Here is a 15,321-nt window from a genome sequence, read left to right on the forward strand (position 1 = left end):
TGACAACTTAACTGAAAGGCATTCACGCGGACAGCTATGTATTCTCTTCCCGTTTTCAACAGCGTACGCGTCAATTACGACAACAGCAGACGCATTTGGCTGACGGTCGCCAGTTAACATGGCCTCTCGTTAAACGGAACACCGGCAGCCAGCGTCCGTCGCGGGCAGCCGGCCAGCGTCCCGCGGGCGCTAGCGTCCGTCCCCTGGAGCCGGCCAGCGTCCGTCCGCGGGCAGCCGGCCAGCGTCCCGTCACGCGCGGCGGCGCGTCCGTCCGCGGGCAGCGGCCAGCGCGTCCGTCCGCGGGCAGCCGGCCAGCGTCCGTCCGCGGGCAGCCAGCTGGCAGGTTAGTCCGTCCAGACTTTCCCGATTGCCACTCCGCCTCTGCCTTAACAACCGTCAGTTGTTGTCTGGCGTTCCCAACCCCGTTCATTTTTCCTTTTTACAATTCAAATATCATTATTTATTTATTTATTGACGTTTGAGAATGTGCTGCATGATGTACGCCACCTGATGGCGCGCCCACGGAGTCAAACGTTTAGCTCCGCCCACATTTGGCCCAACCCCGATCTGCGTACTGCAGTCAGGTGCAATTGCGGGAGGCAGCAAGGTAGGCTGGGAAAAGCAGTTCAATAGAGCTCTCTAATTGAAAATCCAATCATATGCTCAGGAGGCAATCAGTTGAGCCATCAGCTGGTGTGCTGGCTTAGGAACTGTCAGCTATGAGCTGAGATAATAGCCGAGCTTGACTCCGTGACTGCCAGAACTTGCTTCATTCTTTTGTACCAACTTCAACACAGAATATACACAGATGTTTTCGCAGAGAAAGACACGCTTCTTCAAATACAGTAGCATTGCCATAAAAGACCAAAATAAGGAAGGTAGATTGAAGGCACTTAAAATTGGATATTTCCTTACATTTCTTCGTTTCTTATTTCATACAAAGTAACAGCTAGTAAAACAGACCCACTCACACCCCTAAACATCATGAACAAAGTACTCGCAGTTGAAATCAGACGTGGGCAGGAATACTTGAGCAGGTGGAGGTAATCAACACATCTTTTAAAAAGTCTTAAATTATAAAGTTAATGGTTGGGGAGAATTAAACATATTATGGCTCTAAAACCTGCTGGTACCTCCAACCCCTACTCCAATTAGTGCAGAGGTTGTTGTGCGCACTCCAACATTTTATGTGGACATAGTTGTTGTGTTAAATTCTTCATCACTATCCGGATTAAACCTGTAATGGTATCCGTATGGCCGCAGATGGTACGTCAGGTACTCCAAAACGTACAGCTCGACAGCGTAAATGTAGTGAAAGGACACAACAAAATCTGAGCAGCAACCTGGACCCTGGAGAGAAAGAGAGAGAAACAAAGAGGTTAGCAGGTACAATCCAACACAACTATGGCTATTAGATCCACTTTTCATCCTGGGACTTGCCCAACCCCCTCTCAATCTACTCGTTAAAATTCTTTTCAATCAGTTTACAAGATCTGTTGGATTTGATTAGGAAAATGAAGATGATCTTCTAGGCCCTCTGATTACCATTTTCTCTTTCTTTTTTTAAAGTTTGACCAATTATTGGCCCTGCTGTTTCAGCTATTGTAAATTCTTCCTTGTCCACAGGACGAGTCCCTTCCTATTTTAAGCACGCTACCATCCAGCCCATATTAAAGAGAACCAACTTAGACACTGCTTTTACCCAACAATTATAGGCCTATATCTAAATTCCCCTTTTGTCATAAAGTTTAGATGAAGGTTGTAGCCAAATATCCATTCCACTTTTGCCCCTAATTACTCTCAGCAGCGCACCACCATGAATTCATGAATGAGGCATGTGTCTGTGGTGAGTTCACGTCTGTAATAATAGCAGGACAGTAGTGTAAACGCCGGCAAAGCTAAGTCTCTGTGAGCAGAGCAGATGTAGTAATGTTGCTCGCAAAACAATTTCTAGAAAATTATTTAAATGAAATGAGCTGGTTTGACCATGGAGATGAGAGCAATATGCACTAGTCCAGAACGCAATATTATGAGTCCCACTATGGCCCCGTCAAGACCTGCAACCCTTCAATAGCATTTATTGGCCAGGCATCCATGCTTACGCAAGGTAACGTAACCTGAATTGTTCAGGTCCATTCCCCTGACCAATCAGCTATCCTAACCTTAACCACTCGAGGTCAAATGCCTAAGCCCAACCAATCGAGCTGCTTCGTAGGGCGGGTCTTGGCGTGGCCATAGTGGGATTTGTAATTTTGCATCCAAAACATAGGACCTTCTTCCTGTGTTTACTTTCTTGCTCCCGCAAGATACAGATACATTTGACCAATAAATGGTTTAGAAGTGATGCATTTTGGTTCACTTGGATTTCTCTCCGTATGAAACGAAATCAAAGCAAGGTGAAAACGCTCCAAATTTACAAACTCAACAACTGATTGGGTTGGAGCAAACAAACTATAGCTTTGTATGTCTCCTCTTGATCGTCTTCAGTTAATCCAGAACGCTGACACAAAGCTACTCACTAAGTCAAATAGATGGTCTCACACATGTTACCCTTTTTCTTAAGTGTCCTCACTGGCTCCCGGTCACATACAGGATTCAGTTTTTAAAATTCTCACTCTTACACATAGAGCATTGCACGATCAGGCACCTGCATATGTGGCTGAACTACTTCATTCATTTTTGCCAGCTCGCTCTCTTAGGTCTAATATCTTGAAAGTAGGATAGCTCATTCTGTCAAGTAGGAAATATCTTTCAGAATGACCTCCCTCCTCTATTAATGTGGTTACAGTTACTGTCTGTTCCACGCACCCGGCTTTGGACCCTCTGCCCCCACCCTTACAGTCTGCTGTTCCTGTGGACTCTTGTTAAAATCAGATATAGACCTACATTTTTAGACAGGGGTTTGGTTGACCCATCTGCACTTTGTTTTATTATGTCATTTTGTGTGCAATTGTGTTTTTGTATATGTATTATGTTCTCTTGTATGTTTTCTATGTCTCGTAACGCACTTTGTGATTGTGTCCGTAAAATGTGCTTCATAAATACATTTTACTTGATTACTTGCTTGCACAATTCAATTGTGGGGTGCAGAATTGTCCGATATGGATTCATTTTAATGCAGGAATGATGGGCTTCTTACTGGCATCTTGAGACACTGAGCTCGTACTATGGGATTTCTTAAGACCAGTCTAAATCCAGATACTTAACAGGAACTTGTGTATTTTGTTGCATACCTCTACTGGAGTATAGTGGTCGTAAATCAGATACCAAGGCCGTGGTCTCGGAGGCTGTCTGACCAGGTAATGATCTGGAGGATAAGGATGAAATGTTTGTCTCCCCTTCACATCTCTGGAGTCAGCAGGCTTCACCTCCATTGTCTCCATACATTTGCCCAGAGCCATGTCCTCGATGGTGGAGAAATGGGTGCATTCCCCAGTATTAAACCCTGTGACAAATCTCCTCAGTGCTTCCTTACTGAGGACATAACCTGCTCCTCCACTCATGTAGCCTTGCCTGATGAAGGGGGTAAACCTTCTGCCCAGGTATAACGGCTTTTCTGGATCATATTTGGACAAGATGTAGCGTAGATTCTCCATGACCACGAAGGTGTCATCGTCCGCCTTCAGGAACCAGTCTGCTTGGTCCAGGTGGTGCTGGTGGACGTACTGAAAGGCTCGGATGGTCTTCCAGTACAGGTTGTCCCTCCCCTCGCTCACGTTCAGCTCCACAGTGGGGAAGTCAGTCTTGACGGAGCTCATGTACAGCACTTTGTTGCAGCGCTTGGCCCATGTTTCCCTGATGTGCTTGGTGCGAGATTCCAAGTTGTTGGGGCCCGTCATGATCCAGCACAAGATCCGTGTTGTGTGAGTGGAATTATCTGCCGAGCTCTCGTTCTTAACTGGAAACATGTCAGAACAAAGTATCAGAAAAGTGCTGCATGGACATTTGAGTCCTGTGTGCTTAAGACCTAAGGTTTATCATAAGTAGGGGAGACCGGGGATAGTTGTAACACGGGTCAGTTGTAACACCAATTTCCCCAAACAGGAGCAAGTTTTGAATCACCAGATTTACTCTAAACATGCTATGTTCATTCCTTGTTACACATGTGAAGAAGCAGAACCTTCAACCCAAGGTCTCAACCTACCCCAAGCAAAGAGTTTGGTTGTATTTATGTATTTAAAGGTCCCATGGCATTAAGATGTCACTTTATGAGTTTTTTAAGTTCCCCAGCCTGCCTATGGTCCCCAGTGGCTAGAAATGGTGATGGGTGTAAACCGAGCCCTGGGTATCCTGCTCTGCCTTTGAGAAAATGAAAGCTCAGATGGGCCAATACGAATCGTTCTCCTTATGAGGTCAGTAAGGGGAAAGGTTACCTCCCCCTTTCTCTGCTTTGCCCGCCCAGAGAATTTGGCCGGGCCCGCGGGAGAGGAGAGACATCATGGCTTTTACAACGAGCAAAGTGGCAGTTGGTCAAGCCCGCCAACCCCCATTGCCCTCCACCCCCCCCCCCTCTCTCCTCCTTATAGCTACAGACACAGAAATGGTACATCCTAAGGAACGCTCATTGTGGGACTGGCTCTAGTGGCTGTAATTCTGCACCAAGGCCGAATTTCGGAAAAGAGACTTCAGATACAGTATTAGGGGACCACTAAGGTCTATATAAAAGAGACTTCAGATACAGTAGTATAGGGGACCAGGCTAAGGCCTATATAAAAGAGACTTCAGATACAGTATTATTAGGGGACCACTAAGGCCTATATAAAAGAGACTTCGATACAGTATTAGGGGACCACTAAGGTCTATATAAAAGAGACTTCATATACAGTATTAGGGGACCACTAAGGTCTATATTTAAAAGAGACTTCAGATACAGTATAGGGGACCCCACTAAGGTCTATATAAAAGAGACTTCAGATACAGTATTAGGGGACCACTAAGGTCTATATAAAAGAGACTTCAGATACAGTATTAGGGGACCACTAAGGTCTATATAAAAGAGACTTCAGATACAGTATTAGGGGACCACTAAGGCCTATATAAAAGAGACTTCAGATACAGTATTAGGGGTCCACTAAGGTCTATATAAAAGAGACTTCAGATACAGTATTAGGGGACCACTAAGGTCTATATAAAAGAGACTTCAGATACAGTATGAGTGGACGACTAAGGCCTATTAAAAGAGACTTCAGATACAGTATTAGGGGACCACTAAGGTCTATATAAAAGAGACTTCAGATACAGTATTAGGGGTCCAATAAGGTCTATATAAAAGAGACTTCAGATACAGTATTAGGGGACCACTAAGGTCTATATAAAAGAGACTTCAGATACAGTATTAGGGGACCACTAAGGTCTATATAAAAGAGACTTCAGATACAGTATTAGGGGACCACTAAGGCCTATATAAAAGAGACTTCAGAACACACTATTAGCGTAGGGGCCACCAAGGTCTATATAAAAGAGACTTCAGATACAGTATTAGGGGACCACTAAGGTCTATATAAAAGAGACTTCAGATACAGTATTAGGGGCCACTAAGGTCTATATAAAAAAGACTTCAGATACAGTATTAGGGAGCCACTAAGGTCTATATTAAAAGAGACTTCAGATACAGTATTAGGGGACCACTAAGGTCTATATAAAAGAGACTTCAGATACAGTATTAAGGGGACCACTAAGGCCTATATAAAAGAGACTTTACATATGCAGGGTCCACTAAGGTCTATATAAAAAAGACTTCAGATACAGTATAGGGGACCACTAAGGTCTATATAAAAGAGACTTCAGGTACAGTATGGGGTCGAGTGCTAAGGCCTATTAAAAGAGACTTCAGATACAGTATTAGGGGACCACTAAGGTCTATATAAAAGAGACTTCAGATACAGTATTAGGGGTCCACTAAGGTCTATATAAAAGAGACTTCAGATACAGTTTTAGGGGACCACTAAGGTCTACAAAAAAAGACTAATAAGTCAGATACAGTATTAAGGGGACCACTAAGGTCTATATAAAAGAGACTTCAGATACAGTATTATAGGGACCACTAAGGAAGTTCTATTAAAAAAGAGACTTCAGATACAGTATTAGGGGACGGCTAAAAGCCTATTAAAAGAGACTTCAGATACAGTATTAGGGGACCACTAAGGTCTATATAAAAGAGACTTCAGATACGTATTAGGGGTCCACTAAGGTCTATATAAAAGAGACTTCAGATACAGTATTAGGGGGACCACTAAGGTCTATATAAAAGAGACTTCAGATACAGTATTAGGGGACCACTAAGGTCTATATAAAAGAGACTTCAGATACAGTATTAGGGGACCACTAAGGTCTATATAAAAGAGACTTCAGATACAGTATTAGGGGACCACTAAGGTCTATATAAAAGCATCCAAAGAGCACCATGTCTTGGAAAAAAAAAAGACAGACCGAGGAGTCCCTCTCAATGCATACACACAAAAATATTATGTAAAAAAAGTAATTTAAGTGTTGAATAAAAGTTTCAATATCAAATTTGTGTTATAATCCTAATTTTATGATGTTACATGTCACCCCAGTGTATATCATAATGTTACATTTCACCCCAGGGTATGGCACAACTAACCCGTACTATGAGGTAAATTGTCACATTTTCGCCCCTAGTGTTTGAGAGTAAACCATTGGGTTGCAGAGATGACAGCTACACCATTTAATAGCAGACATATCTAACTAGTTTGTATTACATTTTGAACGCACAGGCTTAAAAGAGCTCCAAGATACAGACACAAATGTCACAACTATCCCCGGTCTCCGCTAGTGATATGCTGGTATACCAGTTTCACTACTGTGATGAAACATTCTTATGGTAACAATACTACCAACCATTTCTAATAAGTCACTCAATTTGTTTACATTGCACAGCAGTAACCGGGGTAAGACCATGAGTGAGTAACCAGGTTATGCCAGTTCTCCCCGTATACATGAGTGGGGGAATATAATCGGGTTTTTAAACTGCATGTAAACACACTGTGTTATTATCATCAGAGTAGCCAAAAATTGTACTCAAGTAAAAGTACTGTTACTTCAGAATAATATGACTCAAGTAAAAGTAAAAAGAAGTCATCCAAATAATTACTTAAGTAAGAGTAAAAAAGCACTTGGTGAAATAACTACTCAAGTACTGAGTAACTGTTGACTAACTTCTGATTTATTTTTTAACACAAGCATTCAATCAGACGGACAAAAATACAAAATAATCATCTTTAGGCAAATTATAGTTCATCCAATCAATTAAATACATTTAAATTAATTAATTACAAAATAGTTTCAGTTAAAATAATCCAGGTAAATCCAAGTACTTAAAAAATAAAATCATTAAAATAATAATACATAAAAAATATATAAGCACAAGTAACACACATTTCCAAACCTTTATACTTTTTTCACCAGGCTCTGCAGGCAGAACTAGAACAAGGTCATGGAGCTGCTGTTTGGCACTTTTACTAATACTGTGTATATATATATATATATATATATATATTATAATTATATATATACAATATAAGGTAAACATGCTTTCATTATGAGGCCAGAGGCCTGTAGGCCTAGTCCTACTACGAAGCAAGATTTGGCGTTAACGAGCTAACTTCAGGTTCACCAGGGTTTTCTGTATCACGAAGGTGGATCACTTGTTACCGGGTTCAATCGCGGTTTGAATTATGTTTTTTATATTTTTTATTTGTTCTCACGATCTCTTCCACTGCCAGGGTTGCAACTGAAATAAAAGGCTGAAGCAACGGCAGTTTATGGAAAGATCTTGGTCCTGACTGATGATGAAGTGATATTGATAAGCGTTGTGATTTAATTTTAATTAATTTAATTAATTTAATTTATCTACAGCGTCGGCTATTTTTTGTTCAGCGACTGTATTGTGTTTTGCCTGTGTCGGTGTTCCGTGTCGGTGTTCTTCATATTTATGTAGAATTATAGTTTGCTCTTCTTATGTAAAATATGTGGCTATTGGTCATGTTGTCACGTGCAAACATCGCCTCTTTTATGTGAACACGTGTGCCGCTGGATTAGGAAACCCTGATGGTTGACTGAACTAGTTGTTAACCAGCGTGGTGACACAGCTTATGCGGGACCGCGGTTGTTAGGTTAGGTGAAGCCGGGGAACTGAAATAAATCCAGGACATGTTGATCTGGCCTCTGGGCTGTTCCTCCTCGTCTGGGTCTGCATTGCCGACGGTTGATTCTGACATTTTAGTTTTGCTGCGACTGTAAAGCTAACCCGTCCCGCCGCTGAGATTGAGTATGGTCACATGACGAGACTGCACAACTACGTCTGATTGGTGAAACACAGTCACATGGTAGAGCCTTTTACTAGTCTCTCTCTCTGTCAAAATAAAACACTAAAATTAAGCATGCGCGGCGTGGGGATTAAAATAATGACGCGTAGAATACCAAAGAGGTAAAAAGAAAAAAAAAGCTCATTGTAGCCTAATGTAGCGGAGTAAGAGTACAGTTTCTTCTTCACAAATCTACTCAAGAAAAGTAAAAAGTATAGTGATTTAAAACTACTCCTAGAAGTATAATGCTTTCAAAAACTTACTCAAGTAAATGTAACGGAGTAAATGTAACTCGTTACTACCCACCTCTGATTATCATCGTCTTTAGAGAGAATGAGCACCTAGCAACAACACAGCACCCGTCTTCTTTTGCGGTTTGATTTTGATGAGCCATAAAAGAGCACTTTACGAGAGGGGCATACACCACAGCTGGACCAGAAGACCCGGCTTCTGTCTGTCCAGCTCTAAAAAATACATCCTTTACTGGTTCACAGAGGTGTCAAGTAACGAAGTACAAATACTTTGTTACCTTACTTAAGTAGAAATTTTGGGTATCTATACTTTACTGGAGTCATTATTTTACAGCAGACTTTTTACTTCTACTCCTTACATTTTCACGCAATTATCTGTACTTTCTACTCCTTACATTTTAAAAATAGCCTCGTTACTCCTATTTCAGTTTGGCTTGTTTTCATTCCGGCTTGTTATCGTTAAAAAAACACCAAAAAAACCAAAACCTATCCAGATAAATCGCGCCATCCAGATAGAGTGAATTTTATTGTGGTTGGATGAGAAGTATAAACATGTACCATTCCGACACCCTATTGGTTTGTACGCAAGGAAATAGCAGACGTCTGTAGCCTAGTACCAAGATGTCCGTGGCAGAGACTCAAGAGAACCCCCCAACCAAGCACCGGCAATTTTCTTGTCCAGTTTGGTTATCTTACATCAGTTGCCCTCACAGATTCCTGCAGCTAAGCTTGGATGTACATTTATAATCCAATAAAGGCTATTGATAACATGCCTCTGAAGTTTGACTTTTGCACCATTACAATATTTATAGGCAACTAGTCATCATATCTTCCCCCCCCCAAAAAACCCTTTCCCCCCCAGTACAAAAATATTTTTTTTTTTTTTTTTTTTTTTTTTTTATAATATTTTTTTTTTTTAAATTTAAAAAATTTATAAAAAAAAACCCCCCCATCCCAAATATTACATTAGCATTTTAATATAACATTATAGTCATTATGGCCTTTAGAAAAAAAAAAACATTGTTGAGGTGGGGTAGTGCACTATAGGCCCCTGTGGCGCAGCCTAAGCTTTTGTCCTTAATGGCATTTCTTTTCCTTACATTAGTTTTACTAACTTTTCTTTTATACTTTAAGTAGTTTTGAAACCAGTACTTTTACACTTTTACTTGAGTAAAAAGATGAGTTGATACTTCAACTTCTACAGAAGTCTTTTTAACCCCTACACACTAAAAACTCCTGGGTTATTTCTATTTGTGTTGGGTTAAAATTATGAGTTATTTTTTCAGAGAGTAACCATTTTCTGGGTTATAGGGCTAATATTCTGACCCAATTCCTGGGTTGTTTGGGTTGCTGGGTTATTTTTCAAAGAGTAACCCATGTTCTGGGTTGTAGGGCTCTCTCTCTCTCTGTCTCTCTCTCTCTCTCTCTCTGTCTCTCTGTCTCTCTCTCTCTCTCTCTCTCTCTCTCTCTCTCTCTATATATATATATATAATGTATTTTTTGTTGGAGGGGTGTATTTAATGGAGTTATTATATTATCATGTCAACATAGTTTAAAATATGAACAATCACACCTGTGTGATTGTTCATATTATAAACTATGTTGTAAACAGTATCACCAGTATTTGTAGGAGAAATAAAGTGACACACCCTCTAAACATGGATATATTAACTAAGAAATAGAAGAAATAAGTTCATATATTAAACCCTTGCCCTTATAACATACACATCAGTCTGCCAGAAATTCAGAAGAAGAGGAAGAAGAAACACCTCCTTCCCTCTCTACCCCCGTAGAAGAAGAACGCCCCCTCTCTCAGAGGAGGGGCGGGACTGTTGATACAACGTATGTACATATCGTCATTTCAGAGCAAAGGAACTACTCATCCCATAAACCACCGCACACTAGATGAGTAACTTAGTATTTGAAGTAATGCAGGAAGTGTGCATTTAGTTTCCATGCGTAATATAATTTAATAGATTTTAAGTTCTACAACTTTGTTTAAAAAGTATTGAATAAATTAACTAAATTTAAACAAAAAAAATGAGTATATGTTCATAAAAGCAACACTTAAAATGTGTTGGATTTAGTAATAGCATGCAAAATGATAAGTTATTTAGCCAAACATTTTTTAGTAAATCCAAATCAGTTTCACAAGGAAAACTGATTTATGTTTAATAAGTATCTGAGCAAAAGTAATTTAGATTTACTAAATATCTAGGAGAAATTGCTTTAGATTTACTAAATAGCTGGGAGAAATTAATTTAGATTTACTAAATATATGGATAAAAACAAGTTGTATTAACTAATATTTTAGCACATTGTTGCCTAATTCAACACATTTACACTGCGTTTCTTATTTATCCGTACATAAATTAATTGTTTACATTGAAGTTTTAATTGGTTTCACATTACTTTACATTTAATCAATTCTATTGAATGTCACTTTGTTGCCATCATTTTTCTATGTATAATTCACTCAATATCATGCCTTCATGATGCCACAGGTAACTTAAATTGGGTTAACAAATCATCATGCATAATAAGAACGGCAGGTAAACATTTATTTGTCAATTTATTTCTAAACATGTTTATCTAACATTTTTCAAGTTGTTTAGTGCAAAATGACAAATTACAACAATAAAACACAGAGAGAGGCTATAAGAAAACAAAGGCAGAAACCATGTATGTGTACAATAGGGACACAATATAATAGCATTTGGGATTTTTGTTAATAAAAGTTTAATTATTTAATGGCGTTTCATTTCTGCTACATCATTGGCTTAAATTGTCCACAGTGATTTGTGATGTGATTTAAGGTTTAGTCCTGTTTAAATTATCATTGTCATTTAAATTAAGATAATGTTTTCAGTCTGCAATTTCTTTTTACATTTTCATTTATGTGCCAATTGAAATCGTCAGGGCCATTAAGTTTTTCAAATGGCTAAAAGTAATTGATTAATATCACATGGAGTCTGGGATAAGGTCAAGTAATTCCATTAGCCTTACTTATTTACTTTTTGCTAAAATAGGACTCACTTTACAACAATCACATTCATTTGTTTTAAATTCCTCAATTAAAACATGTCAAATTTGCATCCCTGGTGTACACAGAGGAATCACAAGGTACAATAACAGCTGCCTGTGGCAATATAAATTCAAAAACATAATGCCACTCCCGTTAAATGAATATGGTTGGTTTGATATTTCTAAGCAACCACATGTTGCACTGAAAATCAATATTTTTCAGCTACCTAACAGTTGAAAAAGGAAATGCCCAAACATCAAGTGGAAGAACAATCAGGGAAGTGTGAACAATCTTTATGGTGTCTTTATGTTTAATTTGGTCACTTGTATGAAGAGTAAAGTAATCTTCAAATTCCAAGTCCAAATACTGAAGACTGAACTCATCAGAAATTCCAAAGGTCTCCTTCACAACAGTTTGCAGCTCCTCCACAGTGGGTGGGATTCCTGACGGAAGGACCAACTTCTCAACTCGATAATTAAGTATTACTCGGAGCTTTGCGTCCATCTCTGCCAGATTGACAAGAATGTGAAAGGACAAAAGTTCAATAGCAAGCAGAAACTTAAACATGACACCAGACTTAACAATGAATAATGTAATTAAGAGCCTGGTGTGTGCCACCAGAATAAATAAACGCTCTTCAAATAAAGGTTATATCAGTAGGATGCCAATAAAATGAAATCCACCACCAAAGCCACCAACTGATACAAGAAATAGTAAAACAAAAATATTGTATAAACCTTTACACAACATGTACTCTATGTGAAATGTGGTATCACAGCATTTTGTGTTTTGCATGCAAGTCAAATACATACATGTTGATAAATTTCAGTCAAAGACTCTTCATGCACCTGGAAAGAAATTCAAATGAGCTTAAATTCAATTGGAAAAGTTCATATTTTACACATACGAGGTAACATATAAGGAGTAACTAAACAAACACCAAAAGTTTACACTTGTATGCCACATATGAAGAAAATATTAGCCTTATTCAAACATAGTCATTGAGGTAACAGAAAATATTTTAAACAGTTTTGGAAAATAATCATGCACATTTCTGTCAGGAACATATTAAACACACAAGCAACAGAGTGAAAATGTGTAACCACAAGGAGCTGAAACTGGCATACTAGAAAAGGTGGCACGCCTCTGTCTTGTACTTTATGTGCATTCATAGTACCACAATTGATTCAACCACAGGTGATCTTTTTCAGGTAAAGAGTAGTTAGTCTGTGTTAGACCACCACACCATGATAACACCTACCTATATAATTGACTATACTTACAGTAGGCTAAGTACAGTCTGTACAGAACTGCATTAAAATAACCCAGTTTGCTCTGACACACAGTCAAACTAGTTAGACACACTTACAGGACAATTACTTCCATAAAAAATATGGCAAATTATTAAAAACTGTGGTTTGCAACAGTAATTATTAAAGCTTAGAAACACTGAAACATGTAGTAGCAAATAAGAATTAAGAGTGAACCTAACAAAGAAAATTGCTAATATCCAGTGATGTGACGTTTTTATCATGATAAAAATGACCACTTATAGGTGTCCTTCACTTCCACCTATAAGTGGTTGAAAAATTATCAGGCAAATCATTTATCAAAGGTATTATGATCCTTTTTTTGTGTGAATACGGTCTTTTATTTTGGTCTTATCGTGGAGACACGTTGTTGACAGAATTTGGATATACTGAGCATGACATGCTAACATAATTGTGTTAAATCTGTTGTTGCAAACAGACGGACGAAGCCTCTCTGTAGCAGCGCAAAGTCCGCACCATGCTCTAATTTACTGACCTCAGACTCAGCTCGCCGTGTAATCTGTGAGAACGTGCTGAAACCGGTTTGAAGGTATACTCCGACAGAGAAAAACTGAAAATGCTTATGCCATCTCCTGTTGTGCCTCATTGTATGTTACCGTGAATTGAGACATGAAACTGCATGGCTAACAGTACTTGACATGGAGCCTCTGTGAATTTGGGATAAGCATACCCTCCAGAGAGTGCGCAAAACACATTAACAGACTAACGTTAGCTAATTCAGCTTGTTAGGGTGGAGGAGGGGTGAAGGCGCAGGCCAATGCCAGGAAAATGGCAAAAGTAGATTATGTTAGCTGGTATCTTAGAGGCCATTATCTATAATGTTATACTTGGAAAAATCACATGAAATTGTGATATTTAACCGGCTACTTTTTCAGTCTTCATTGCCACGCTTTTAGTCTAAACATTAGGCAGAATCACTGTAACGTTAACTTAGGCTAACATATCTTTATTTTCACTTTCAGCCAGTAAAGTTGGATTGTTGGGTAACTTGCAGCAATGCAAAACAATGTTTAACTGCTAACTGTTACAGCAACTCATTGTAAAATGTTTACAACTTAAAATAATTAAACAAGTCTTACCTTTGGGAAAATGGCAGTATCTGAAATTTCAATGATGATGTCCATGTGGTTGAAAATAGCTGGAGCTGAAGTGTTAGATGATTAAATCCAAAGACCAAAGATCCTAAAGCTCATTATTGCCACAGGGCCCGGTCGATTCATAAAATGAAACTGAAAACCTAGACTGTGTGGGGGGCTAAAGCAACAGACTGAATTTTAAAACTTTAAAACATATCCTTTGTTAGGGTGAAATGTTTTAGATTTAACTCCTATAAAAACACATCCCTAAATTACTCCATATGTATTTACCTTGCAGCTATAATTGATTTTGCCTTAATGATAACAATCTAATACTGCAGCAGTTTAACCAACATAACTCGAGAAAGAAAGAACTGTAAATGGATTCATAATCAATCTGGATTGATTTTTCCTGTTGAATTTGCTCCCCCATTAAAAATGTCCATTTTAAATATATCAACATAACATGTAGATTTTTTTCATGACAATTTAACATATATTTAACAATATTTGATACATATATTATGCATTGATTTCAACTTTTTAGGGGAATTGTTTTTAACAGACAATGTCGACACCAAGAACTACTGCTTTAATTGAAAAGGAAAAACAAATACAAGACATCAGCCATAAAACATAAATAAAAACACAATGAAATGAACTCTTAAGACAATGCCTACCTGTATGTACATGCTGTAAACCGTGTTTGACCTCATGCTTTACAGCCCTCATGAAATATGAGACTTGTTCTGTTGAAAAGTTTGGGTCAGACAGAAAGCGAACGGAAAGAAATCCCAGCATCATTCCAGTGGTGAAGAATAAATTAGACACAGTGTGCCTCATCCTCCTGATGTACCTGTCAGACACAATGTGGAATTAGTCAAATTGTGCAGTTCATTCACTAACTGAAATATGTAGTCATTAGGACGGCTGCCATGCACAGATCTAAACTCATAACATACTACAATACAACCATAAATAATTGAAGGGCAGTAAATAATTAAGCTATGTGAATAATAACCATCAGAAATGATTGTACCTGGTCAAGGATAAGTCCCAAGCCTTTCTGCCCTTCAGACAAGAGATGTAGCGTACACAGCAAATACAGTCAGAGCCGCTGCTCAAACACTGCTTCCACTATGCGTCTGATTCATGTCAGGCGGAGCTAAAATAAATACATCCTAACGTCATCAGGGTGGGGTGGGGGGGTGGGGGGGGGGTAGTATTTCTTTGTAGCAGGGGAAGAGGTTTCAAAGTTTATAACGGAAAAAATAAAATAAACAAGTTTAGGTTTTGTATTTATTAAATATA

At 38.8% G+C, this 15,321-nt stretch overlaps 1 protein-coding gene across 1 annotated transcript; it reads right to left on the reverse strand.

Annotated features, from left to right (window-relative positions):
• Positions 1-539: 539 nt before the first annotated feature.
• Positions 540-15,111, reverse strand: si:dkey-202e17.1 (uncharacterized protein LOC555344 homolog). Its single transcript, XM_039820732.1, has 4 exons — positions 15,050-15,111; positions 14,691-14,866; positions 3,234-3,898; positions 540-1,350 (listed from the first exon to the last, which is right to left on the reverse strand). Exons 2-4 carry the CDS (start codon positions 14,851-14,853, stop codon positions 1,186-1,188), a joined length of 993 nt encoding a protein of 330 aa, XP_039676666.1. The 5' UTR covers positions 14,854-14,866; positions 15,050-15,111; the 3' UTR covers positions 540-1,185.
• Positions 15,112-15,321: the final 210 nt, after the last annotated feature.

This window comes from Perca fluviatilis, chromosome 13 (genome assembly GCF_010015445.1).
Source record: "Perca fluviatilis chromosome 13, GENO_Pfluv_1.0, whole genome shotgun sequence".
Taxonomy (NCBI): Eukaryota; Metazoa; Chordata; class Actinopteri; order Perciformes; family Percidae; genus Perca; species Perca fluviatilis.

Excerpts from the sequence above, each read along its gene's own strand:
- si:dkey-202e17.1 (XM_039820732.1), bottom strand. The coding sequence starts at position 14,853 with ATGAGGCACACTGTGTCTAATTTATTCTTCACCACTGGAATGATGCTG. Across the intron at positions 3,899-14,690 it reads TTTACAGCATGTACATACAG|TTAAGAACGAGAGCTCGGCA; the intron begins GTAGGCATTGTC and ends ACATGTTTCCAG. Across the intron at positions 1,351-3,233 it reads ACCACTATACTCCAGTAGAG|GGTCCAGGTTGCTGCTCAGA; the intron begins GTATGCAACAAA and ends CTTTCTCTCCAG.